The sequence below is a fragment of the Carcharodon carcharias genome, chromosome 2 (genome assembly GCF_017639515.1).
Source record: "Carcharodon carcharias isolate sCarCar2 chromosome 2, sCarCar2.pri, whole genome shotgun sequence".
Taxonomy (NCBI): Eukaryota; Metazoa; Chordata; class Chondrichthyes; order Lamniformes; family Lamnidae; genus Carcharodon; species Carcharodon carcharias.
In genome coordinates this window covers 96,541,233-96,567,424 of record NC_054468.1, presented here as the reverse complement: position 1 = coordinate 96,567,424, position 26,192 = coordinate 96,541,233, and the positions used below count along the sequence as shown (strand labels likewise).

Genomic DNA, 26,192 nt, shown 5'->3' with positions numbered 1-26,192 from the left:
GAAAAAACTGAGTGAATATCAGTGAATTACAAGGCAATAACTGAAGGCAGCCTTTCATCAGATTAAACCATGAAGCATTAGTTTTGTTTCTCTCTCCACAGTTATTGTGTGACCTGTTGAACTTTTCCAGCATTTCTGTTTGTACTTCACATTTCCAGGATCCACAGTATTTTGCTTTTGTAACTGAATTAGGGGAATTCCCTTGATCCTTGAAACTGTGAGATATGGGCTCCGATATTTACAGGGAGACTGAGAGTAAGGGGTGGGGGATGTCTAGCAGAGGGGGGCGTTTAATGATCAGGAATCCCAGATGTTCAGGCATGTAAACCTGCAAAATGGTGCTGCAGCTGTGGAGTGTAAAGGAGGGAAGGACAGATTCAGGATCAGGGGTGGGAGGTGTTGTGATGTGATGTACCTTAAAGGGTGCATATATTAAACAGTTGCCCATCACTATTCACAAGACAGGATGTGATATATCATTCCGGGACTCTGTGGACAGAATGCAACGGGTCAGACATGTCTACATAGCCTCTCAGTTTCTTTATATATATATCGTTTATCTTCAAATAAAGAACCCACATTATTGTTTTACCGATCCTTGCTGTATGATTGATGCATTTGAGATAAATGGAAGAATGAAACATGAGGGGCTGGCGAGAATTAGGGTCATGAATTTTGAAACATCGGAGAGCCCAGGGAGATAGACCAGGGGCCAAAGAGTTCAGTAGGGGAGGAGGGGGTCAGATCAGTGGGGAAGTTAACAGGGTAGCATGTAGCAGGCAGAGGAGGCACTCCTCCTCCTCCTTCTCCTAGCCCACAAGCAGCGCTGGATAGGCAATTGCCTGTTCCATCTTGTAGCCCTTGCCTCCTTCAGGCGCGGAAAAGTGGCTGGACAGTATTAAAGCAGGAACACAGAAAAAACACTTTGGAACACTGCTTTATTAAAATAGTTAAATGAGAGTCATACATCCTTAGTGTGGATTGGTCCTTGGCTGGCAGTCCCAGATGTGGCAGGTTTGTGGTGGGTTGAGGTCAAATTTTAACCAGGACTAAATTTCCCCATGAATTCTACAGATTACCTAGTTTGAGAAGGCACTTCTATGTGGAGCACCATGTTCTACACTCCTGGGAAATCCCAGACTCAAGTCAAAGGTCATTGTTACTGAACCAAAGGAGGGGAAAACCAATCGTCAAAAGGTGTTTAGTGTTGTTCACTAACATCTATACTGTGAAGCGTGTGTGCCTGGTGAGAGCAGGATCCAGCTTGAGGATGTGATGCATTTCACAACTGAACTGCCTGGCTACATACAAGATCAATCACCATCTTGTTGAAGTGTTGGCAGGTTGGCACAGCTTGTGGAATTTCATGTTGTGGAGGAGAGGGAACTGCACCATCAACTGAACAGACACAGATACTATTCAATCAGGAATCAGCAACAGATTGAAGACGGCCAATTAGCTCAGTGCTGTGACACTCCGATATTGGGTTTGTAATGTAAGTTATATCAAAATGTATCATCACCCACACAATCAGTAAGAGGTTTCATGATATAAGGCTATTGTGGTAACAGCAGGGTCAAAGCTCACAGGCCTGGTCTGGTGTTAGTGAGATGCTAGTCATCTCAAAATGGGGTCGGTCACCTTACAATTCCGTTAATACTGGGAATGTAGCTGCTGCCATTTTGAAGGGTTATTCACTGGTGTCCAAAATATCTGCCTGTTTCAGGTGATGCATCCCTTTTAATATGTAAATCAAGGCCCCACGTTGTAAATAGCACCCCAATTGCCAATTTAGGTGGGGACTGGTCTGAGTCTGCATTGAGCCCCGTCTAGATAATTCCACAGGAGGGGCAAGAAAAGAGACCCAGCATAAACTGTCGAATTATTGTTGCGGGTCCAAGCGCAGCAGGGATGACTACAAAAATAATGGGATCCACTGACGCTCCGGGAACACCCACAATCTCCACACCTCCAATTTGACTGACCCAGTCTGACCCTGAGGCCTCAATCTGGCGAGCTGCGTGCTTGGCTCTCCACAGTGCACCTGCCAAAATTAAATGGAGGCCAGGTCTTCAAAATCACAGAGAGGGGCAGGGGTGCATTGTAGGGCCCCTTCTCCGTTGCTCGCTCATACTCAGTCCCCAACAAATTCCTGAAATTGTTCTCCTTGACTGGCACGTTTTACCAGAGATTTGTAAGTCGTAGGGCAATACTTTGAGAAGAAGTATTCCATTAGGGTTCCACTTCCTGCAGTGACTTGCTTTTGCTGGTAAATGTTCTTATAATTCCAGACATGCACCCCTTTCGTCTCCGCAAAAACCGATTCAATATCAGATTTTCTCCAGTGTTGGAAGTAACTTTCCCACCTTGTGTATGAAATTGGGTAGAAATATTTGGGTGGCAAATAGGAAATGTCTTTACACTCCAAGTTGAAAAATTCACCCAGGTCATTAGATTCGCACCACCGCTTCAAAACTCTGCTCACCAAAGCTGGGCCTTGGTAACCCCAAGTGTCTCCATCGTAGTTCCTGACGTAGTCTTCCATGCAGTCCCAGATAAATTTATGATGCTTCTTAAACCCCAGTGCTGCACCATTCGCTGTCTGGTATCCTTCAGCACAGATGAAGTTTTGGAACTCCAAAGGTTTTAGAGATATGATATCTGTGTCCAGATAGATGCCTCCATATTTCCACAGTAATGCAATTCGACAGGCATCAGACAACACATGGACCCAGTATTTTTCCCAAAATGGATTGACCTGAAACATACATAAAACAATATGATTCATTCCTCATAAGTGCCTCTTCCTGCATTTCCGCCTGTTGAATTCAACAAACACATCATGACCAGGATCATGCTAATGCCACTCACTTGTTTTCCAATTTCTTCCCTTTTCCCACTCTTCCCTTGATGCCACCACCTCCTCCTAAGACTCCTCCAGCAGGTGTTTGAGTAACATGAATTCAGCCATCGTATGAGAGAGCATTTTTTAAAAATTCTTTCATGGGATGTGGACATCACTGGCAAGGCCAGCATTTGTTGTCCATGCCTAATTTCTGTTGAACTGGTGCCTTGCTGGTCCATCTCAGGCAGCATTTAAGCATCAAGCACATTGTTGTGGATCTGGAGTCACGTGTAGGCCAGGCCAGGTAAGGATGACAGATTTCACTAGCAAACCAGATACCTTTTTACAACAATCGATGATGGTTTCATGGTCACCATTACTGCGTTCAATTCCAGTTTTTAAAAATTATTTATTGAATTTAAATTCCACCAGCTGCCATGCGCCTGGGCCTCTGGGCTAATAATCTAGTGACATTACCACTACGCCACAGTCTGAAGAGGGAAGGGTACCTTTACCTGAGAAACCAGCAGAATGGATTGAACAAGAGCTTTCTCTGTTGTTAACTCCCCATACTTCACCCAATAGCTGTTTGGAATGCCAGATGGGATAGCTTGAATCATGAAACCTATGATCATGCTGAATCAATAATGAGTTTTTAAATAAGTAGCATTACTGGGTTTTCACATTGGTGTTCCTATTGCTCTGACCAAGGGAGAGAGGTGTTCAGCGCACGAGCTTTGTTCACTGACTAAAGCCAGTTCCATACCTCTTAGGAAACATTGGCAGGGTTGGGGGGGGAAACAGTCAAGGAGTCCAGTCTCAGCAATGTGGCCAAAGGAACTCGACCCACACACAAACTTTGGAAATGTGAGAAGAAAAGGAAAAGAGGGTGAGGAAGTAAGGAATAAACCTTTGATCACAAGCTCCAGCTCAGTACCAGAGTTGAACCCTTTGGGTGCCACTTTGATGCCCAAATGCTGAGAAAATAACTCAATGTTTTTTTTAAACCATTTAATCACAAGATGCAGGTAACTTGCACAAGAGAGACCGCTGCAACAGACATAAGAATCGCCTTGGAGAAGAACTTGTGGAACAAATACACGGAAGAGGCTGTGCAGGGGTGAGTGAACAGTACAGACCCATTAGGTGATCCACCTGAGGTCAAGGACGTGCTGGGTTGGCACTGTGTTTGGATAGTGAATCAGTGGGAATTTTGGCTGAGGATGGACAACCGGATATTGGATTAAAGAGAAGTCTACAGAAGAGCCATTATTAAAGTCCATTGCAAATAAAACACTTCCATAGGCCATTACCATCCCTTTGATTTCCTGACCTGTTCTCCTGATGGGTGAGCTCCCTGCTGACAGCACGGAATCATAGCTCAAAGAGCAGCTAACAGGCAGTGACCAAAAGCTGTGCTGTAATAAACTTACAATCAGGTGTATATAGTCTCCCCCTAAAAGCATCAGAAGTAAGGAACATCCAGTTGAGATCGAAGAGAGAATATAGCTCAGGCCTATACTGGTAAACACACCAGTTGTCTGGGGTATTTGAACTTCACCACATGTTTAACGTGTCAGGATTTGTAGCCTCAAAAGCACCAGTCACAAGGCAAAGCTCTGAAATATGGTGATTCAAGAAGAGGTTGGACCAGGAAAACTTCAACAGGGAGGCAGGAAAGGTGGGAGAGAATGAAGTGGTTGAAAGGTGAAAAGGTTGGAGTTTAGGAGGTTGCAAAAGAAATTAAGATATGATGTGACAATGACATTGTAATGGGTAAGCCAGGTCTGCATTATCCATTTTAAGGTAAAGATGAAGCCAGCATCACAGTAAAGGAGGAGGCAGTAGAGAAATTGGATAGGACAAAATAGATGAAAAAAAGATACTTAAATGATTAGTGTGATCAAAATGAAAAAGGCGACTGGTCCAGATGGGATACATCCTGGTTACTGAGGGAAGTAAGGGTGGAAATTGCAAAGGCTCTGGATGCATCCTTCAATCCACCTTAGATATGGGGTTGTTGGCAGAGAATCGGAGAATTGCAAACTTAAAGAGGATTCCTCACTGTGCAATTGTTAATCAACCCCATCTTATACGCAAAACAATATCTAAAATAATTCCTTCCCTGCTTGGTTCTGCCTTAAATGTTTTCCTTGAATATTGCTGAAAAGAGAGACATGTTGCTGAATCTTTTTGTCTTGTGCTCATCGGGACAAACACAAGAAAATGTGTCTGGCATCACACCGGCAATGAAATTCATACACAACCTTGCTCAGTTGTGTGGTGGGCAGAGTGTATTTTTGGACTGACGGCAGCAAGCTATTAGTGGAAAACACCCATTCGTGTAAACACTGCATAGTAGCAGTGTGAAATGGCTTGCTCAATCTGGTGTTTGAATTTTTGAGATATTTTACCTTTCCAGGGTGATTTGATGTAAACCGGGGGCACTTTACAGGTCTGAAAATGGTGGCCTTTGACCTATTTATCAGTTTATACGATACACAGTGAACAATGATACGATCAGGATAGCCATTGTCCTGTGGGACAGCTTTGATGCATATATTTCTGCACCAAGCTTGCAAGGTATACAAATGGCTAGGAGCCTATTTACAACATTGCTGATAAGGCCAATCTTATAGCACGTGGAGCCATATGAATCCCAACGTGCATACTGACCAAGGTAGGCTTGTGGTAGACAGTAGTGGAGAACCCATTAGCAGAAAGCCCATTAAGGAAAAGGAGCATGTTAGGATTGTGAATTTGTGCATGCGATGGCGCATATTAAGGTGTGCAAGGAAATCCTTACATATGGCTGTAGATTCAAAGATCACAAACGTATCATCTACGCATCGGAAATATGCACAGGGTAAGAGGTTAGGGCTCATTCAAAAATGTGTTATTCATGGAAACTGACAAAAATATTAGTGAGCGCTGGTCCTAGTGGGGATTTCATGGCTACACCATATGTGGACACATTAAAACTGAAATCGACCACACTTGCCAGAAGTGACATACATCATACACAGGGACCTATTCTCTGCAAACAAAAGGAATATGTTCAAGCCTTGCACCCTATTTGAATTAGCTGGGAGCTTAGAGAGCCTATAGTTCCCCTGTGCTTTCTCCATGGCAACACCTCAGCTAATCAGAGCCGACGTGCCAACCAATCAGCACCCTTTGCTCCTGTGGTATAAATTGTTGTGCTTGTTTGAAATTTGGCATTCTTGCATTTATCCTGATGAGTGAAAGACAAAAAGTTTCAACAACATGTCTCACTTTTCAGCACTATTCAAGATCTTTATTACAAAGCAACAAAATGAACGCAGTGAATTTGTTCTCCAAACTACTTTTGTCAATTTGAATTGTCTAATCTAATTGGAGATAAAAATACTCCAGGATTACTGCCTTTGTTAAAAACTCTATCTGTTCCTCGATTAATACTCTGTCCAACAGTATAGCTATTGATAGTAAGTCTATAAGCTATCCCAACCAGCATCCCCTTCCCCTTTTTATTTCTCATCTCCCATACTGATTTTAGTTTGCCTGTCCATCTAGCAGCCCTTACCACCATCCACAGAAGCAGTAAGAAACCTGTACCTGTTAGATCAAGGTAAATGGACATAGCGATGAGGATTCAAAACTGTTTAAAGCAGATAGCAGTGATGAATGGTTGTTCTTTTCAGATCAGAAGGAAATATAGTGGTATCTCTCAGGGCTTAATATTAGGATCAATCCTCTTTTTGATATATATTAATGAACTGATTAGGAAATACAGGAACATGATGTTAAAGTTCTCAAACATTTGGAAATGTAGGAAACTGTAGGAAAGCCAATAACAGATTTAAGAGAAACGGAGAAAGATTAGTGAAATGGACATGCACAGAAGTGTAATGTGATTCAGTTTGGTAGGAAGTTAAGTTAAATGGTCTTATATTAAAGAAACAGAGAGACCTAGGGGTGTATGAACAGATAAGACAAAGAAGCAGGAGTAGGTCATACAGGGCCTGCTCTGCCACTCAATAAGGTCATGGTCAATTTTCCACCTCAACTCCATTTTCCTGCTGTATCCCGATATCCCTTGACCCCCTCAATTTTCAGAAATCTATTAATCTGAGTCTATATAAAGGAGCATGGTGGTAATGTCACTGGACTAGTCATCCAGAGTCTTGGCCAAATGTTCTGGGGACACGCTGATAACTAACCTCAGTGATTGTGACCACAAAACTATCATCGATTGTCATAAAAACCCACCTGGTTCACTAATGTCCTTTAGAGAAGGAAATCTGCCGTCCTTACCTGGTCTGTCCTGCATGTGACTCCAGACCCACTGCAATGTGGTTGACTCTTAACTGTCCTCAAGTCACTCATTTCAAGGGCAATTAGGGATGGGCAATAAGTGCTGACCTTGCCAGCAACACTCATATCCCTTGAAAGAATAAAGAAAAAAAACACTCAACAACTGAGCATCCTCTGCTCTCTGGGATACAGAATGCCAAAGGTACACGGCCCTCTGAGTGAAGACATTTCTCCTGATTTTGGACCTAAGTGACTGAACTCTTATCCTGAGACATTGTTGACTTGATAATGAGTGTATGTTGATGGAATTAGCACGTTCCAGGACTTCTAAGTATAGTTGAGGATATGCCTGAGACAGCGAGGGTGGAGGCTGTTCAGTGTTTTCGCCTGCTCAGCATGTGTTATACAGGTCTCACAACTGGAGAGGAGTGCACTGAGGATGTGGCTTGGTGTTCTCTGTCAGGTTTCTGCTCCAAGCTCTCTTACTCAGGCTGCTATACATCAGCAGCCTCCTTGAGGGCACCCACCTGATCGAGCAGGCTGCCTAGGGCACCCCACCCCTGCCCTGGGATGGAAATAATTTCCCCCAGTGAAAGACCTCCCCTGCCTCATCACTGGGGCCTCCCTGATTTGGCCTGGTGACCCCCACAAGCTTACCTTCACTCCAGGGCCTCCTCCATTGTGGCTTGTCCAGCTCTGCTGCAGTCCCAGCAGTGGCCTCCACTCCTGCTGGCATTGCTGAGACTAAACAGCTGCTGGCCCTCTGATTGGCCCAGCAGCTGTCTTGGGGTGGGGGGTGGGTAGGACAACCTTCCTTAAAGGACTGCAGGCAATTACCTGCCTGATCAACATAAGGTCTTGTATGGGCTTCCAGGACCAATGGGAATGGGGGTACCACTCCTCCATGAAACCCATGGTTCAAGAAGGTGCTCACCATCTTCAAGGGGCAATTAGCAGTAAACACTGGCTTTACCAGTAACATCAACATGCTGTGACTGAACAAAAACATGAAACTGGATATCTCCAACAGGCAACATTTCCATCGTATTACACTGATAACCTGCCACAGGGATCGAGCAAATTACTGCTGATACTGGACAACAAATGCTGGAAATACTCTGGTCCGGCAGCATCTGTGGAGAGAGAAACAGAATTAACGTTTCAGTTCTAAGGACCAACAGCAGAAGCAGAACTGTATTCCACCACACTATGCAATCTGCCATTCTGGCAGATACCTCATGCTAACATCAAGCCAGCTGAGGAGTGCAGAAGAGCATACTGCAGCACAGGGCATACTTAAAAATGAGGTGCCAACCTAGTGAAGCTACAATATAAGGCTATACACATGCTGAACAGTGGAAGCAGCAATCCTATGATCAAAGATTCAGATCAAAGTTCTGCAGCCCTGCCACATCCAGTAGACAAGAACAACAGCTAATGGGAGGAGGTGGTTCCACAAACATCCCTGTCCTCAATTAGGGCAGAGCTCAGGACATTTGCAAATATCTTCAGCCAGAATTACCAAGTAAATGGTCTATCTCGACTTCCTCCCGAGGTCTCCAATGTCACAGACATCAGTCTTCAACAACTCAATTCACTCAATATGATATCAAGAATCATGATGCAGAAAAGGCTATGGGCCCAGACAAAATCCCAGCTGCAGTGCTGAAGACTTGTACTCCAGAACTAGCCACACTGTGAGCCAAGCTGTTTCACTGGCATCTACCTGGCAATGTGGAAAACTACCCCGTTATGTCCTTCCCACTTGAGCAGGACAAATCCAAGAGAAGGAAAACAGAAAATGCTGGAAAAACTCAGCTGATCTGACAGCATCTGTGGAGAGAAAAACAGAGTTCACATTTTGAATCCATATGACCCTTCTTCAAAGCTGTCAAGAAGTAGAAATGTGATGAAATTTATACTGTTTAAGCGGGGTGGAGCAGGTGAAGTTGGATAAAAGGCCAGCAATAGATGGGGGCAAAGGAGAGATTGACAAAGATGTATGAACAAAAGGATAAGGGGATGTTAATGGTGGTGGTGCTGGCTAAAGGAGGTGCTGATAGTGGCATTAAGGTAAGAAAGCAGAATGTGATAATAGCAGGACAGGGGTAAGCACTCTGGAAAGAACAACATGAACAAGTAACAGATGGCCCTAGTGGGGGTAGGGGGCGGTAGTAGGGAAAAAAGGGATCAAAAATGGGATAAAAAGAGGGGATTAAAAAAAAGGGATGAAACAATGAATAAATGAACGACTAAAATTAAAATAAGCAGATAAAGATGTGAATTTTGAAAAAAGGGATTTAAAAAAGGGGTGAAGATGGAGGAGAGAGTTTATGGTCTGAAGTTGTTGAGCTCAATGTTAAGTCCGGAAGACTGTAAGGTGCCTAATTGGAAGATGAGGTGCTGTTTCTCCAGTTTGCGTTGGGCTTCACTGGAATATTGTAGCAGGCCAAGGACGGACATGTGGGCATGGGAGCAGGGTGGTGTGTTGAAATGGCAAGCAACAGGCAGGTCTGGGTCATGCCTGTAGACAGATCGAAGGTGTTCTGCAAAGCGGCACCCAGTCTGCATTTGGTCTCTCCAATGTAGAGGAGACCGCACTGGGAGCAGCAAATGCAGTAGATCAAATTGAAGGAGGTGCAAATGAAGCACTGCTTCAGCTGAAAGGAGTGTTCGGGCCCTTGGACGGTGAGGAGGGAAGAGGTAAAGGGGTAGGTGTTGCACCTTCTGCGATTGCATGTGGAGGTACTGTGGGAAGGGAATGAGGTGTTGGGGTGATGGAGGAGTGGACCAAGATGTACAGGAGGGAACAATCCCTATGGAATGCCGACAGGGAGGTGAAGGGAAGGTGTGTTTGGTGGTGGCATCATTCTGGACTTGGTGGAAATGGCGGAGGATGATCCTTTGAATGTGGAGGCTGGTGGGGTGAAAAGTGAGGAAAAGGGGGACCCTATCATGGTTCTGGGAGAGAGGGGAAGGTGTGAGGGCAGAGGCGCAGGAGATGGGTCGGACATGGTTGAGGGCCCTGTCAACCATAGTGGGTGGGAAACCTCGGTTAAGCAAGAAGGGAGACATGTCAGAAGTGCCATTTTGGAAAGTGGCATCATCGGAACAGATGCGACGGAGGTGAAGGAACTGAGAGAATGGGATGGAGTCCTTACAGGAAGCGGGGTGTGAGGAGCTGTAGTCGAGGTAGCTCTAGGAGTCGGTGGGCTTGTAATGAATATTGGTGGACAGTTTATCATCAGAAATGGAGACAGAGAGGTCAAGGAAGGGGAGGGAAGTGTCGGAAATCGACCATATGAAGATGATCGAGGGGTGGAAATTGGAAGCAAAATTGATAAGTGTTCCAGGTCCAGATGAGAGCATGAAGCAGCACCGAAACAATCATCAAAGTATCTAGAAAAGAGTTGTGGGAGGGGGCCTGAGTAGGACTGGAACAAGGAATGTTCCACATACCCCATGAAGAGACAGGCATAACTGGGACCCATGGGTGTACTCATAGCCACACCTTTTATTTGGAAGAAGTGAGACAGGTTGAAGGAGAAATTATTCAGTGAGAGAACAAGTTCAGCCAGATGGAGGAGAGTGGTGGTGGATGGGGATGGTTCAGGCCTCTGTTCAAGGAAGAAGCAGAGAGCCCTCAGACCATCCCGGTGGGGGATAGAGGTGTAGAGCGATTGGACCTCCATGGTGAAGAGGAGAGTTAGGGCAGGGAACTGTAAATTCTTAATATGACGTAGGGCATCAGAGGAATCACGGATGTCAGTGGGAAGAGACTGGACAAGGGGAGAGAGAATGGAATCAAGGTAAGAAGAACTGAGTTCTGTGGGGCAGGAACAGGCTGGCATGATTGGTTTACAAGAACAGACCTGTTTGTGGATTTTGGGGAGGAGGTAGAAGCGGGCTGTCGGGTGTTTGGAGACTATGAGGTTGGAAGCTGTGGAGGGAAGATCTCCAGAGGAGAAGAGGTCAGTAACAGTCCTGGAAACAATGGCTTGATGTTCGGTGGTGGGGTCATGGTCCAGGGGGAGATAGGAAGAAGTGTCTGAGAGTTGGCACTCAGCCTCTGCGAGGTAGAGGTCAGTGCGCCAGACAACAACAGCACCACCTTTGTCAGCAGGCTTGATAACAAAGTCAGGGTTGAACCTAAGGGAATGAAGTGTGGTGAGTTCAGAAGGAGACAGGTTAGAGTGGGTGAGAGGAGCAGAGAAATTGAGAAGGCCGATGTCATGCCGACACTTCTCAATGAAAAGATCAAGAGCAGGTAAGAGGCCAGAGGGAGGGGTCCAGGTGGAGGGAGAATACTGGAGGTGAGTGAAAGGATCTGTTGAACAGGGAGAGGACTCCTGCCCAAAAAAGTGAGCACGGAGACGAAGGCGGCGGAAGAAGAGTTCAGCATCGTGCCGAGCCCGAAGTTCATTGAGATGAGAGCGTACGGGTATGAAACTGAGTCCTTTGCTGAGCACTGAACGTTCAGCATCAGAGAGGGGAAGGTCAAAGGGTCTGGTGAATACACGGCTGGGGCTGGGATTAGAAGGTGGGATGTGGTCAGAGGGATGGGAAGGGGTGGAGGGTCCTGGGTGGGCGTGGGTTTCAATGAGGTGTTGGAGCTTGTGTTCTTTGTCCCCACCTATCCCTGGCCTTCTATCCAGCTTCACCTGCTCCACCCCCCTTAAACAGCATAAATTTCATCACATTTCTACTTTTCTGTAGCTCTGAAGAAGAGTTATATGGACTCAAACTCTGTTTTACTCTCCACAGATGCTGCCAAACTTGCTGAGTTTTTTCAGCATTTTCTGTTCTTCTTTCAGATTTCTAGCATCCACAGTATTTTGCTTTTATCAGGACAAATCCAATCCGGTCAACTACAATTTGTTTTGTTCTTCATTTGCGGAATGTGGGTTTCACTGGCTAGGCCAATATTTATTGCTCATCCCTAATTGTCCTTGAGAAGGTGGTGGTGAGCTGCCTTCTTGAACCTCTGCAGTCCATGTGGTGTAGGTACACCCACAGTGCTGTTAGGGAGGGAGTTCCAGGATTTTGACCCAGCGACAGTGAAGGAATGGTGATATATTTCCAAGTCAGGATGGTGAGTAACTTGGAGGGGAACTTGCAGGTGGTGGTGTTCCCATCATTCTGCTGCCCTTGTCCTTCTAGATGGTAGTGGTCACGGGTTTGGAAGGTGCAGTCTTAGGAGCTTTGGTGAATTCCTGCAGTGCATCTTGTAGATGGTACACACTGCTGCTACTGTGCGTCAGTGCTGGAGGAGTAAATGTTTGTGGAAGGGATGCCAATCAAACAGGCTGCTTCGTCCTGGACGGTGTCAAGCTTCTTGAGTGTTGTTGGAGCTGCACCCATCCAGGCAAGTGGGGAATATTCCATCACACTCCTGACTTGTGCCTTGTAGATAGTGGACAGGCCTTGGGTAGTCAGGAGGTGAGTTACTCCCTACAGAATTCCTAATCACCGCTCTGCTTTTGTAGCCACAGTATTTGTATGGCTAGTCCAGTTCAGTTTCAGGTCAATGGTAACCCCCAGGATGTTGATAGTAGGGGATTCAGCGATGGTAATGCCATTGAATGTCGAGGGGGCGATGGTTAGATTCCATCTTGTTGGAGATGGTCATTGCCTAGCATTTGTGTGGCGCGAATGTTACTTGCCACTTGTCAGCCCAAGCCTGGATATTGTCCAGTTCTTGCTGCATTTTGACATGGACTGCTTCAATATCTGAGGAATCGTGAATGGTGCTACAATCAGCGAACTTCCCCACTTCTGACCTTATGATGGAAGGAAGGTCATTGATGAAACAGCTGAAGATGGTTATGCCTAGAACACTATCCCAAGGATCTCCTGCACTGATGTCCTGGGACTGAGATTTTTGACCTCCAACAACCACAACAATCTTTCTTTGTATTAGTATAACTCCAACCCCTGATTCCCACTGACTCCAGTTTTGCTAGGGCTTCTCGATGCTTCACTCTGTCAAATGCTGCCTTGATGTCAAGGGCAGTCACTCTCACCTCACTTCAATTTACTCTCAGCAAAGTGATAGAGAGTACTGTAAACTGTGCTATCAAGTCACACTGAACCTCCAATAACCTGCTCTCTGATGTTTTTTTGGGTTCCACCAGGACCAAGCGGCTCCAGATTTTGTTGCAGCCCTGATCCAAACATGGGCAAATGAGCATGACTGCACTTGATATTAAGGCAGCATTTGACCAAGTGTGACATCAAGGAGCCCTAGTAAGGTTCAAGCCAAATGAAAATTAGGGGAAAGGTCTCAAGTGGTCGGACTCATACCTAGTACAAAGGAAGATGGTTGTGGTTGTTGGACATCATTCATCTGATTCCCTGAACATCACCGCAGGAGTTCCTCAGGGGCTTATACTTTGTACATAGATGTGAGAGTCATTGGCATGGTAAGCATTTGTTGTCCATTTCTAATTTCTCTCGAGAAGGTGATGGTAAGCTGCTTTCATCTACCGGTGCAGTCTACGGGGTGTAGAGTTGCTGGCTCAAAATCCTGGAACTCCCTCCATAACAGCACTCTTACCTCCAACATGTGGACTGCAGTGGTTCAAGGCAATAACTCACCACCATCTTCTCAAAGTCAATTAGGGATGGGCAATAAATGCTGATCTTGCCAGCAATGCTCACATCCCATGAACAAATTAAAAACTCTGGTTTCATCTTCGTAAATCTTTTCAGCACTTTCAAGGTGCAGACCAAAGAGTTTTGATTAGGGAGTATTGATTTTACATGCAGTAGGCAAAGATGGTTTCCATGAGTGTGATTGAGATGGAGTGTTGGGAGACATCCATTATACACATCTCCCAAAACATTGCAGATTTGTCACAATCTGAAAAACACCCTGGAGATGGTCAGAACCCAGGAAATGCTGCAAATCCAGACACTTGAGCACATTTAGGGTTTTTGCCAGGGTTCTGGTGGGTATGTAGGTGACTGCTAAGGCCAATTTGCGCCTAAGAGATTATGCTGCAAATGAGACAGGACACTGCAGACAACTCAGTTTTGGATGAGCTGTTGGCTCAGGATTTCCTCTCTTTGCGTTTTCTCTCTGCCTCTGATCCGCACTTGCTTTTGAAGGAGGCTGCACTTTTTTTTTTAATTTGAATGTGCTAGGTGCAACAATCCTGGATGATTTTCTCCTAGGACTCAGGGTTTTGATGTCAAAACTCCTAAATGAAGCCTTCAGTGTATCTTTGCAGCACTTCCATTGACCGCCATAGAAGATTTGCTTTGGTAAGTGAGTATCAGGCATTCTGGCTATAAGACCAACCCAACTCAGTTGTGACTGTCTCAATATGGTGTGGATGCTTGGCATGCCAGCTCGGCTGAACATCTCTGTCTGATATTTTGCCCTGCCATCTGATCTTCAGATAATTCTGAAGGTAGCTTAAGTGAAAGTGGTTGAGTTTCTTGGCATGACCCTGATACACAGTCCAAGTCTCACATGTGTAGAGCAGTGTGGGCAGGACTATTGCTCTCTAAACTTCCAGTTAGTAGGCTGACTTACTCCTCTGCATTCCCAGACTGATGTTCGAAGTCTACCGAAGGTGATACTCGCTTTCACAATTCTTGCATGTGTCTCCTCATTGACAAAGACAGTTTGAGAGTGTATGCAGCTGAGATAAGTGAGCTTATCCACTACTGACAGGTTCTGGTCATGCACTGAACCCTTGAGCTCAAGACTGGGCTTTCCTGGAACAGGCTGGTACATTATTACTTCAGTTTTCTTCATGTTGATTGGAAGGCTAGTCGTCACATCACCATCATGGAAGACATTGGAGAGCACGGTGGAGAAAAACATGCTGAAAAGGGTTGGTGCTAGCATACAACCCAACTTAACTCCGTTAGTGACTGGGAATGGGTTGGGAAGGCTCAACACTATCCAGAACACGTGTGAGCATGTCATCATGGAATTGTTGAACCATTGTGTTGAATTTCTCAGGTTAGCCAGATTTTTCCACTATCTTCCAAAGGCCTCATGGCTGACTGTGTCAAAGGCCATGGTAAGATAAACAAACATGGCATAGAGATCCATGTTCTGTTCTTGGCATTTCTCCTGCAGCTCTCGAACTGCAAACACCCTATCAGTGGTTCCTAGAAATTTCTGAAACTGCAATGAATCTCTGGAAGAACATTTAAGCGGTTCAGAAGGATTCTGAAGATTCTGCCAACCATAAAGAGTGAGATTCCTCGATGATTGTCACAAGATTGGCAAGTTCCTTTCTCCTTGCACAGGTGGACAATGGAAGCATCTTTGTATTCTTGCAAGATAGTTCCTTGCTCCCACATAGACTGAAATAGTTCAATAAGCTTCTTGATCAGGCGTTGACCTCCAGCCTTGTAGCCCTCAGCTGGAATAGCATCAGCTCTTGGAGCTTTTCCTGGACAGGAGTTTTGATAGTCTTTGTCGTTTCGAACAGCTTGGGAGGGTCATCAAGACAACAGTTAATGGGAACCTGCGGCAGCCTGTTGTTGCATCTATATTGATGGATAAAAGCTGACTGAGGACTTGATTAAAGTGCTCTGCCCATCTTTGTAGAATTTAGGTTTTCTCTGTGAGCATGTTGACTCATCAGTGCTGAGGATTGATGATGGAACAGTAGACTGGATCCCGTAAACACATTTCAAAGCATCATAGAATCTCTTCCAGTCTTTATGTGCTCCACAAATGACTGAATTTCATCTGCTTTGTGATTCAGCTAAATGTCTTGCATCTCTCCGAGCTTGCACTGGACAGTCCTATGGATATTTCGGTAGGCATCATGCTTGGATAGTGATCACTTGTCCTTGAATTAAACCCTGTAAAGGTAACGTTTCTCCTCCAGTAGCTTCTAGATTACCTCATTGGTTTTGCTGAATCAATTTTGATGCTTATGAGGGGTAGGTCCAAGGGTCTCTAGAGCAGCGGAATACACTATATCCCCCGAAGGTGAACGAGTAATTCTCAATGCAATGTGTCCATTTTCACTTTTCAGAGGAAACTCTCGAGTTTCTCTGAGCAAGATTCCTTGATGACTGCCTGTTTGAACATTGAGACTCCTCTGGATCTTCAAGCCCTGGGGGCACGTAGGGGGATGGAAATTGATGTTTAGCTTTGAAATGATAAGACTGGTCAGTCCATCAGTCAGCACCTCACATGGCTTTCATTACACACACATCCTGCCTGTCCCTCTGCCTGGTGATAACATAGTTCATTAGATGCCAATACATAGAATGGGGTGCATCCTAGATGTCTTGTTGCAATTCGGGAGGCAGGAAACTGTGTTGCTGATTAAGAGCGCATGCTCTGGACACATCTTCAGCAAGAGGAGGCCATTGCCATTACAACTGCCAATCCTGAGTTTTTCCCAATGACCCCTTTCCATGTCTGGTGATCTGTACTGAAATTCCCACAAGCTGCTGCTAGGTTGTGATTCTTTAATCTCTGTGATGGCTATGAGGCACTGACCACTCAAACCGGGATCAGTAACACAATAACGTGGATTCTTTATTCAAGGATGGTTCTGCGAGTACACACAAGTCTTCACTGCACAGATACCTTTTTCAGACTGCTAACATACAGAAGTTACATGGCATGTTACATCACATCCATTACACTGCTGTACATGAGAAACATGACCATACCTCTTAAAGACATACCACAATAATCTACATCAACCCTTATGCTGAAGTCACCAAGAAGCTTGTCTGACTTTGGCACAGCAGCAATCATGGAGTGGAGGTTATCCTTGACTTCCACAGGGTTGATCATGGTAGGGATGTACACATTGATTAGAGTTGCTTGCCTGTTGCCTGCAAGGGATGTTTAAGCACCATCAGACAATCATTAACATCCTTGGGAAGGCAAGTCAACTTACTGACAAGATGGTTCATGACAGCAAAGCCTACTCCAGCTTCGCACAGTTCTTCATTTCCACAGCCACTCCAAAAGAATGTGTAACTGCACCAATTTCCTGGAGTCGACCCTGCTCAGGTAGATAAGTCTCTCTCGCTAGAGGGCCATCTGGATGTTGTACCTAGCCAGCTCCCTACCAATAGCAGTTTTTTGCTCAAGTCTATGTGTTGTGGCATTGCCCACCAGGGTGCACACATTCCCTGTCCCAGTGGTGATCGGTGTCACATTTGTTTCTTTTTTGAGAATGACTTACAACCATGTTGATGGGATTTCTGCCAGCCATGGCTTGCTGTCCAGGGAGCTGAAGCAGACAAAGTTTTGGGCACCTTTTCTAGCCTCTTCTTCATACTAGGGAGGTGAGCAGTGTGGTCCTGAAAAGAGCTGCTCAGTTACTCAGGAGGCTGACGAGTTCCACTTCAGCTTCCTTCCAGTGAAAATGACCCTATGGCCTGAACTACCTGTGTGCAGGTTCGTGGCTACAGCTCCCATTGACGCCACACCTGCTGTGACGTCACTCACCCTTTGCCACAAGACTTGTGACAAGTAGATGGTACAGGACAGATGATAGAGCATTGTAACTCCTACTCCTGACTAAAAGTGTCAGAAACTGCGGTGCATGCACAATCAGTCAAAACAGATAGTCTGGTCAGGACACCTGGAAGAACTCCACTGCCCTACTTCAAAATTATGCCATAAGATCCTTTCTATCTACCTGAGTGGATAAAAAAGACCTTGGTTTAACATCTCATCTGGAGGACTGTACTTCCAACACTGCAGCAACCCCTCAGTACTGCACTGGAATGTCAGCTCAGTTTATACATTCAGATCTCTGAGGTGGGGGCTTGAACCTACACCTTCTGACTCAGGGTCAAAAATGCTACCCACTGAGCCATGACTAACATTTATTAAGTGTAACCAATAGCTCGATCTACTCATATCTCCTTACCTGTTCATACCAAGAGCTGAGAGGGGTATCCTGAAATAGTGCTTTTAGACTCAGAGGGGAAATTGTAACGTTTTTCAGTGATGAAAGCAGGTGAATGGCTTCATGCTGAGGGCGCGGATAGTGCAACAAGTTCCCACTGAATCCTTTCAGGAAGTAATAAACATGCTTGTCCGGATTTCTCAGGCTTGCCGATTCCACTGAGCAAACAGCAAGTGCCGAGAGCTGCAAGGCATCTGTGGTCTCCACAAACATAATGCCAGGAACTTCCATGAGCTTTGTGTCATCAAAATCTGAAGAGAACTCATCCTTTGAATAGCAGGTCAGGAAATAACAGCTGAGGCGAATGTGATGCAGAATATAAGTAACGAGAACTAGAAGGCCAAGACCAGCCAGGAGAACTTTCTGAAGCTTCTTCATTGCTTTAAGCAGATTCTTCCTCAAATATTTTCCTGAAACAAAAAGATTAAGGAATGATTTGTGAAGTAAAGAAAAATCTCAGGCTATTTTGCGATATGGAAAATGACATTAAAGAACCCCACATATAAAATGGCAGAATTCAGAATCTCAGGGCCCAAGGTCCAAAAGCCTGATTTCTGTATGTTGTTAACCAGCCACACTGCTGCCAACAACTATTAACATCAAAGTGACCACAGGTAACATTAACGGATGAAATTAATGCATTCCTAGGACATTTCTCCCGGGTTTATTTAGTGGAGGCATCAACCATTGAAAATAGGAAAAAAGAGAAAGAAGGTGGGGTAGCTCTGTTAACAAAGGATGAGACCAGTACAGTAGTGAGAAATGATCTTGGCACAGAAGATCAGGATATAGAATCAGTTTGGATGCAAAAACAAATAGAAAGGGAAAGAAGTCACTGCTGGGTGTAGTTTATAGGCTCTTGGCAATAACTACAGTATAGGACAGTGTATTAACCAAAATGTAATGGGGGGTTGTAAGAAAGATGCTTAAAATCACTCATGATTATTGCAGTATCATATAGGTTGGACAAATCAACTTGGCAAAGGTAGCCTGGAGGATGAGTTCATAGGAATGTAATGAAATAGGATTAATTAATGAGCTCATAGTAAAGGATCCTCGAAGCAAGGATGATTATAACATGATAGAATTTCACATATACTTTGAGGGTGAGAAACTTGAGTTTAAACTGGTGTCTTAAACTTAAATAAAGGCAAATGCAAGGGTATGAGAGCATAGTTGGCTACAGTAGACTGGGAAAATAGGTTAAAAGGTAAGACGTAGAAAAGCACTGGCAGACTTTTAAGGAGATATTTCATAATTTTCAACAAAGATATTCCATTGAGAAAGAAAGATTATACAATGAGGATACACCATCTGTGGCTAAGGAAATGAAAGATAATACTGAATTGAAAAAAGGCGTAGAGAGCTCTGAAGATTTGTGGCAGATGGGAATATTGGGAAAATTTTAGAAACCAGCAAAGATAGACTAAAAATAAAGGAGAACTTAGAATGGGAGAGTAGACTAGTAAGAAATATAAAAAGACACTAAGAGTGTCAACAAAGAGGAAAAGGAAGAGACAAGCAACTAAACTTTGGTCCCTTAAGGGATGAGTCTAGGGAATTAATAATGGGAAACAAGGAAATGGCAGAGACTTTGAATAAATATTTTGTATCCATCTTCATGGTAGAAGACACATAAAAAGTATTCCAAGAATAATAGAAAATCAAGAGGAAAAAGGGAGGGAGGAACTTAAGACAATCACTATTGCTAGAGAAAAAGTTCTAGGAAAGTTAATGGGACTAAAGGCAGGTCCCCTGGACCTGATGGCCTTCATCCTTGGGTCTTGCAGAAGTAGCTGCGTTTTGGTAACCTTCCAAAATTTGCTAAATTCACAAAAGGTCTCAGCCGTTTGGAAAACTGCAAATGTAACACCTCTATTCAAGTAAAGAGGGAGACAGACAACAGAAAACTATAGGCCAGATAGTCTAACATCTGTCATTTGGAAAATGCTAAAATCCATTATTAAGGATGTAACAGCATGACATTTGGAAAATCGTAATACAATTCAGCAGAGTCAACATGGTTTTGTGAAAGGGAAATTTTATCTGACATATTTATTTGGGTTCTTTGAGGTGATCTTATTGAAACATAAGATTCTGAGAGAACTTAACACGGTAAATACATGGGATGGTTCCCCTCATGGGGGACTTTCAAACTTGGGGGACAGTTTCAAAAGGGGTCTCCAATTTAGACTGAGTTGGGGGGAATTTCTTCTCGCTAAAAGTCTTTGGAATTTTCTTCTATGGAATTCTCTTCCTCAGAGAGCAGTGGAGGCTGGGTCACTGAATATATTTAAGGCTGAGTTAGATTTTTGATCTTCAAGGGAATCAAGGGTTATGGGGACAGGCAGGAAAATAGAGTTAAGGCCATAATCAAATCAGCCATGATCTTATCGAATGGCAGAGCAGTCTTGAGGGGCCAAATGGCCTACTCCTGCTCCTATTTCTTATGTTCTTATATTTGTGTTTCTGCTCAAGTTCACTTGTCTATCATAAGAACACAAGAAATAGGAGCAGAAGTCAGCCATTTGGCCCCTTGAGCCTGCTGCACCATTCAATAAGATCATAGCCAAGCTTCACTCTGTCACCCTATCCCTCAATTCCCTTTATGCACAAAAATCTATCATTAACTGAGCATATACAGCACTCTGGAGTAGAGAAATCTGAAGATTAGCTAAACACTGAATTAAAAACATTTCTCTCCATGAGTTCTAAATAGCCAATCCTTTATCCAGAGACTACGATCCCTGGTGCTAGGCTCTCCAACCAGAGGGAGGCATCCTCTCACCATCTCTGCTGTCAAGCCCTGTCAGAATTTTATGATTCAATAAGATCCCTTTTCATTCTTCTAAACTCCAATGAGTACAGACCCAATTTACTCAGCCACACGTCATAGGTCAGTCACCTCTCAACCCATGAATCAATTTAGTGAAATCTTTGTTGCACCCACTTTAAGACAAGTACATCCTTCCTTGGTTAAGGACATCAAAACTGCTCATGGAATTCAAGGTGTGGTCTCAAAGCCCTATACAATGACTCTTACATTACAAACCCCTTGCAACAAAGGGCAGCATACAATTTACCTTCCTAATTGCTTGCTGAACCTGCATGTTAACTTCCTGGGATTTGTCGACAGGAACCCTCAAATCCCTCTGAACACCAACATTTCCCAGTCTCACCTTTCAAAAAAATGTTTTTTGATTCTTCCTACCAAAATGGTTCACTTCACGTTTCCCATACTGTACTCAATATGCCACCTTATTTGCCAGTCACTTAAACTGTCTATAGCCCTTTCAGTATTTTCTTTGTAGCTTTGTATCAAACTTGCATTATTAAAAGCACTCATCTAAGTCATTGATATCCACTGGCCAAAATCTTCCAGTCTCCTGGATCTGGGAGAGATGTGTCAGGACACTGTGGAAAGCTGGACACACAGACATGCATGGAAACTTCCCAAGAAATTTAAGTGTCCGATGGGCTGATTCCTGGCTGCCTGGGACCCTCTGCACGTGTCTCCAATCCTGAGCGTAGGGCAGAGACTCACAGACATACCTGCATACTTATCCTGGAAATATTACACAGTTTAATAGCTGGTCCCACCCTGCCACTCAACCGCCCTGCCACTCAACCGCCCTGCCACAGACTTTAGCCTTTAAAAAAACTTACCTGAATATGAAAGCTACTATTGTGAAAAGGGGGTGCGTCCTCCCTTCCTCGGTCTCTTCTTGCGTCCGACGATCTTCTCCGGAGAATCTGCGCTGACCCTTTGATACTCCAGCCAGATTGGACGATATGTCTTAAAAGTGAATGTAAAAAGAAAAGGGTTAGGTTGCAGAAATCTTCACGGGCAGCGTCAATCCAGTCAGCATTGACACTTGGCTTGTTTTTTTGTTTCAAATGATGCACTCAGGCCGTCGACATTCTATCAATACAGATTCCAACACTTGCTATCTAACCTTCAACTCCCAGGTCAGGTGGCCCCCTTTCTAGTACAGAAAACCAATACAGTATCTAATACTGGAGTCTACCACCATAAATCAGCTATCATGACATTTCCCTTTTTAAAAAATAAACTTTTATACAATCCAAGTACACAAAGTCTCTTATCTATTCTTTCTCACTCTGTTTTGATCAGTCTGATTTGTCTTTTACTCATCGCTGTATCTCTGTTTTTTTCCAGAATTCTTCTACTGAATGTTCTGAATGGTGACAGAGGTGATTTTGAAGGACAAGGGGCCTTCTCCAGCTCTGCGTCACTATCACCCCTTGGATAGTTATCAGGGCTCTCAGGCTTTGTCTGATTATTTGTTGCTTCAGTGGTGCATTCTGGTTTTTGATCTTCAGTTACTCTTTCTGGTTCAGAGCAGGGTTGCATTTCATTTGTTTTCCATAAGAATTTCCAGTTTCCCCTGTACTGTTGTCCGTTTGGAGTCTGCGCTATGTAAGACCTTGGTTCTCCAATGATTCCTATGACAACAGCAGGATTCCAGATCCCTTCATGCTGAATCCTTCACTGTCTCTCCCAAGTTCAGGTCAGGCAGAGGTCAGTACCTCGATCAAAGTACTGTTTCTGCTTCTGCTGTCTCAGTTTGAGCAGGTCCTGCTCACTGTAGCACGTTGTCTGTGGAAATAACAGTTGGAGTGCAGTTGGAAGCTTAATTCTTAGTCTTTTCTCCATCAGAAGCTATGCTGGAGATGATCCAATGCCCTCTGATGGAGTATTCCTGAAATGCAGCAGAGCCAGTTAGGGCTAGCTTCTGTCCACCTTTCACTTCTTCAACAGGTGTTTTAAGGTCTGCACAGTTTGTTCCACCATTCCATTGGATTGTGGATATTTGGAACTTGAAGTGGTGTGGCAAAACTCCCAGTCCTGTGTACATTTGCGAAACTCAGTGCCTGAGAATTGTGGATCGTTACCTGAGATGAGCACTTCATGTATGCCGTGGTGAGCTAACATTCATTTTAAATGATTTATTACAGTGATGGTCTTACTTTCATTTCTCAGCAAAACAGACTCACAAAACTAAGAGTAATAATCTACTGCTAGTAAGTACACACTGTTGTCAAATGTGAACAAGTCCACTCCAATTTTCTGCCAGGGCCTCTTTGGAACACGGTGTGGTTGAGGTGCTTCTTTTTGTTGTGATTTACTGTACTTTTGGCACACTGCACACGCATTCACCATTTCCCCGATTTGTGCTCCCATTCCAGGCCAATACATTACATCTTGCACGCTTCTCCTGCATGTTTCTATGCCGAGGTAGCTTTCATGTTTGCGCTGCAGCATTTCTTTCTTCAGTGTTGCAGGAATTATGATCTTTTCTCCTTTGAAAAATATTCCTTCTGCTACATGAAGTTTCTCACTAAAGTTCCAGTACTCTTGTACAGTCCGATGTGTGAGCCAGCCAGTTTGCACTATCTGCTGAAGCTTTCTCAGGGTCACTTCCCTGATCTCATCCAGTTTGGTTATAGCCACAGGTAAGTTCTTTGTCAGCGTGTGAACCTGTGCTTCTGTTTCTTTATCCTCTTCCTCTGTGATGGGTGATATTCATATGACGGAGTATCTGCGAAGTACAGTTCCTTGCCCAGTTTGTATTTACTTCTGACCTGGCGCTTCAGTAGACCGATTGGAAATCTTTGGATTCTTGGTGGTGCACAGTTCAAGGGCTTTTTAAGTTTAGCTTCCAAAGGCTTATGATCAGACTCTATCTCCATGTCTTTGCCATAGACAAACTGGTGGAAGCGTTCTAGGCCAAACACAACTGCTAACATTTCTTTCTCTATTTGGGCATACTGCTGCTGTGTTTTAGTCATTGCCTTTGAAACCTATGCCACTGGTGCCTCATTTTGCAAGAGGTCAGCTCCCAGGCCAGTCTTTGAAGTGTCCACTGAGACCTTGACTGGCTGAATGATATTGTAATAATTTAACACTGGTGCCTGTGTCAGTGTTCTCTTCAGACTGGTCAAAGCCTCCTGGTGACTTTGCTCCCAGTGGCATTTCCCATCATTTTGTAGAAGTTCTCTGAGAGGTGCTGTCAGGTCTGACATATTTGGAATGAATTTCCCAAGATAGGTCACCATTCCCAACAACCTCTCCAAGTCTTTCTTACATTCTGGGGGTGGCATGCTCACGACTGCTTCAATTTTAGTCGGGTCCGGCTTCAGTCCCTCACTTGTTAACACATGTCCCATGTACTTGATTTCATGAAGACCTGTTTTGCACTTTTTCTTCAACTTGAGGTTCCGTTCTCCAGCTCTGGCCAGCACCTGCCAAAGTCTGTGGTCGTGTTCATCTCATGAGGCTCCTCAGACCAGCACATCGTCGATATAGGTTTCCACACCCACTAACCCTTCAAAACAACTGCTTCACTGTTCTGTGGAACACCTCCAGAGCTGAATTAATACCAAAAGGCAAGTGTAAAGACCTATATTACCCGTATGGTGTGTTGAAGGTACAGAGATAGGAACTGCGTTCATCCAGCTTGACCTGCCAGAGGCCTGAACTCACGTCCAAGACTGAATAGTATTTGGCATCAGCTAGCTTACACGTGATCTCTTCTACTGTGAGCAGCTGGTAATGCTCTCTTTGTACTGCCTGCTTTAGGTCTCTGGGGTCCAGACTGACTTGCAGATTCCCATCTGATTTTTCTACAATTACAGTTGGATTAACCCACTTTGTTGGTTCTTCAGTTTTCTTGATGTGAAGTTTCTCCATTCTGTCCAACTCTACTTTCAGTCAGTCTCTCAGCACTACTGGGATTTTCCTGGGTGGGTGTATTTTGGGTGTCACAGTTTCATCAGTCTTGTTGGTGTGTTCTCCTTTTACGCAGCCAATCCACTGGAACACATCTTTATACTCACTCAGGATGTCATCAGTGGTGACAGTCATTATTCTCTTGATTAACTTCAGATTTTCATAAGTTTTGATTCCAAGAATGGGTTTTGCATCAGTTTTCACCACTATGAATGAAAGTGCTTGAGACTGTCTTTTTTGTAGTTCACTTTAAGTGTGCACTTCCCGTCTACTGCAATTTTTTCACTTTTGTTTTAGTCAGCTGTTTTTCTTTGCTTATCTTGCGATACAGGTTTATGGGAATGACATTTGCTTGTGTCAAACTTGAAATTAACCATCATGTTGGCAATTTTTAAATCAACCTTCCATTCGTCTTCTGTGGAATTTGTTGTTACTGCACCAACAAAAAGTTCCTTTTCAGTGTCTGTGTCAATCCTGTGCACTTTTCTTCAATTTACACATCTTAGCAAAGTGATTTAGTTTATCGCAGTTCTTACACTGCTTTCCATAGGCTGGACAACTACGTGGTAAATGCTCTGTTCCTTCATCAGCTGCATTTAAATGTTTTAATAGCTGTTTTGTTCTTTTTATATTCAGCCTGTCAATTTGTTCTTTCCCAGGGGTGTTTCTGATTAACTGCATCTAACTGCTTGACCACATTCAGCTTATCATCTTCCGTCATCTGTTTAATCTGGCATCTCATTGTCTCTGCCGCTCTGCAGATATTTATTGCTTTCTCCAGCGTGAGATCAACTTCTCTCAAAATCCGTTCTCCAAGCTCTCCAAATTCACACAATTTAGCTTGTTTTCTCAGCTCCGTTACGTATTGACCAATGCTGTCACTGCCTTGCGTGCACGTAAAAAAAAAATCGATATCTTTCATACATGATGTTTTTCTTAGGGCTGCAGTAGACTTTGAATTTTCCCATTATTTATTTCAAGTCATTTCGTTTCTCATCACTTTCAAACGTGAATGTGTTATAGATTTCTGGGGCTGCTTCCCTGCTACATGAAGAAGGATGGGAGACTGTACCCGAGGGTGTTTTTTATCACTGCCCGTCACTGCGAGGCACAGCTCGAATCGCTGCCAGAAACTCCTCCAGTTTTCAGCAAGATTGCCCTCCAAACTGAACCCTGTTGGTGGTTTCAGAACCTGCGTTGTTGTGTTTAGTTTACTTCTGACACCATGTCTCGTTTTTTTTATTTCAATGATGTACACAGGTTGTCAACATTGTAGCTGAGCTAACTTTGTTGATAACACATTTTACCAACATGAACATATATCTCCAGTAACTGAATTCTATCAAAACAGCGCATGTTGGAGCCTTCAACCGATCTTCAATCC

General features: G+C 44.1%; 1 protein-coding gene across 1 annotated transcript in view; it reads right to left on the bottom strand.

The window, feature by feature from the left end:
- Positions 1-921: 921 nt before the first annotated feature.
- The window catches only part of LOC121291392 (lactosylceramide 4-alpha-galactosyltransferase-like), a 37,569-nt gene continuing 12,298 nt past the window's right edge, over positions 922-26,192 (bottom strand). Inside the window, exons 2-4 of the mRNA XM_041212497.1 lie at positions 21,721-21,850; positions 18,016-18,464; positions 922-2,758 (exon numbers count right to left, since the gene is read on the bottom strand). Of these exons, the coding sequence (XP_041068431.1) occupies positions 2,135-2,758; positions 18,016-18,432 (1,041 nt within the window). The 5' untranslated portion in view covers positions 18,433-18,464; positions 21,721-21,850 and the 3' untranslated portion in view covers positions 922-2,134. The remainder of the gene's footprint in view (positions 2,759-18,015; positions 18,465-21,720; positions 21,851-26,192) is intronic.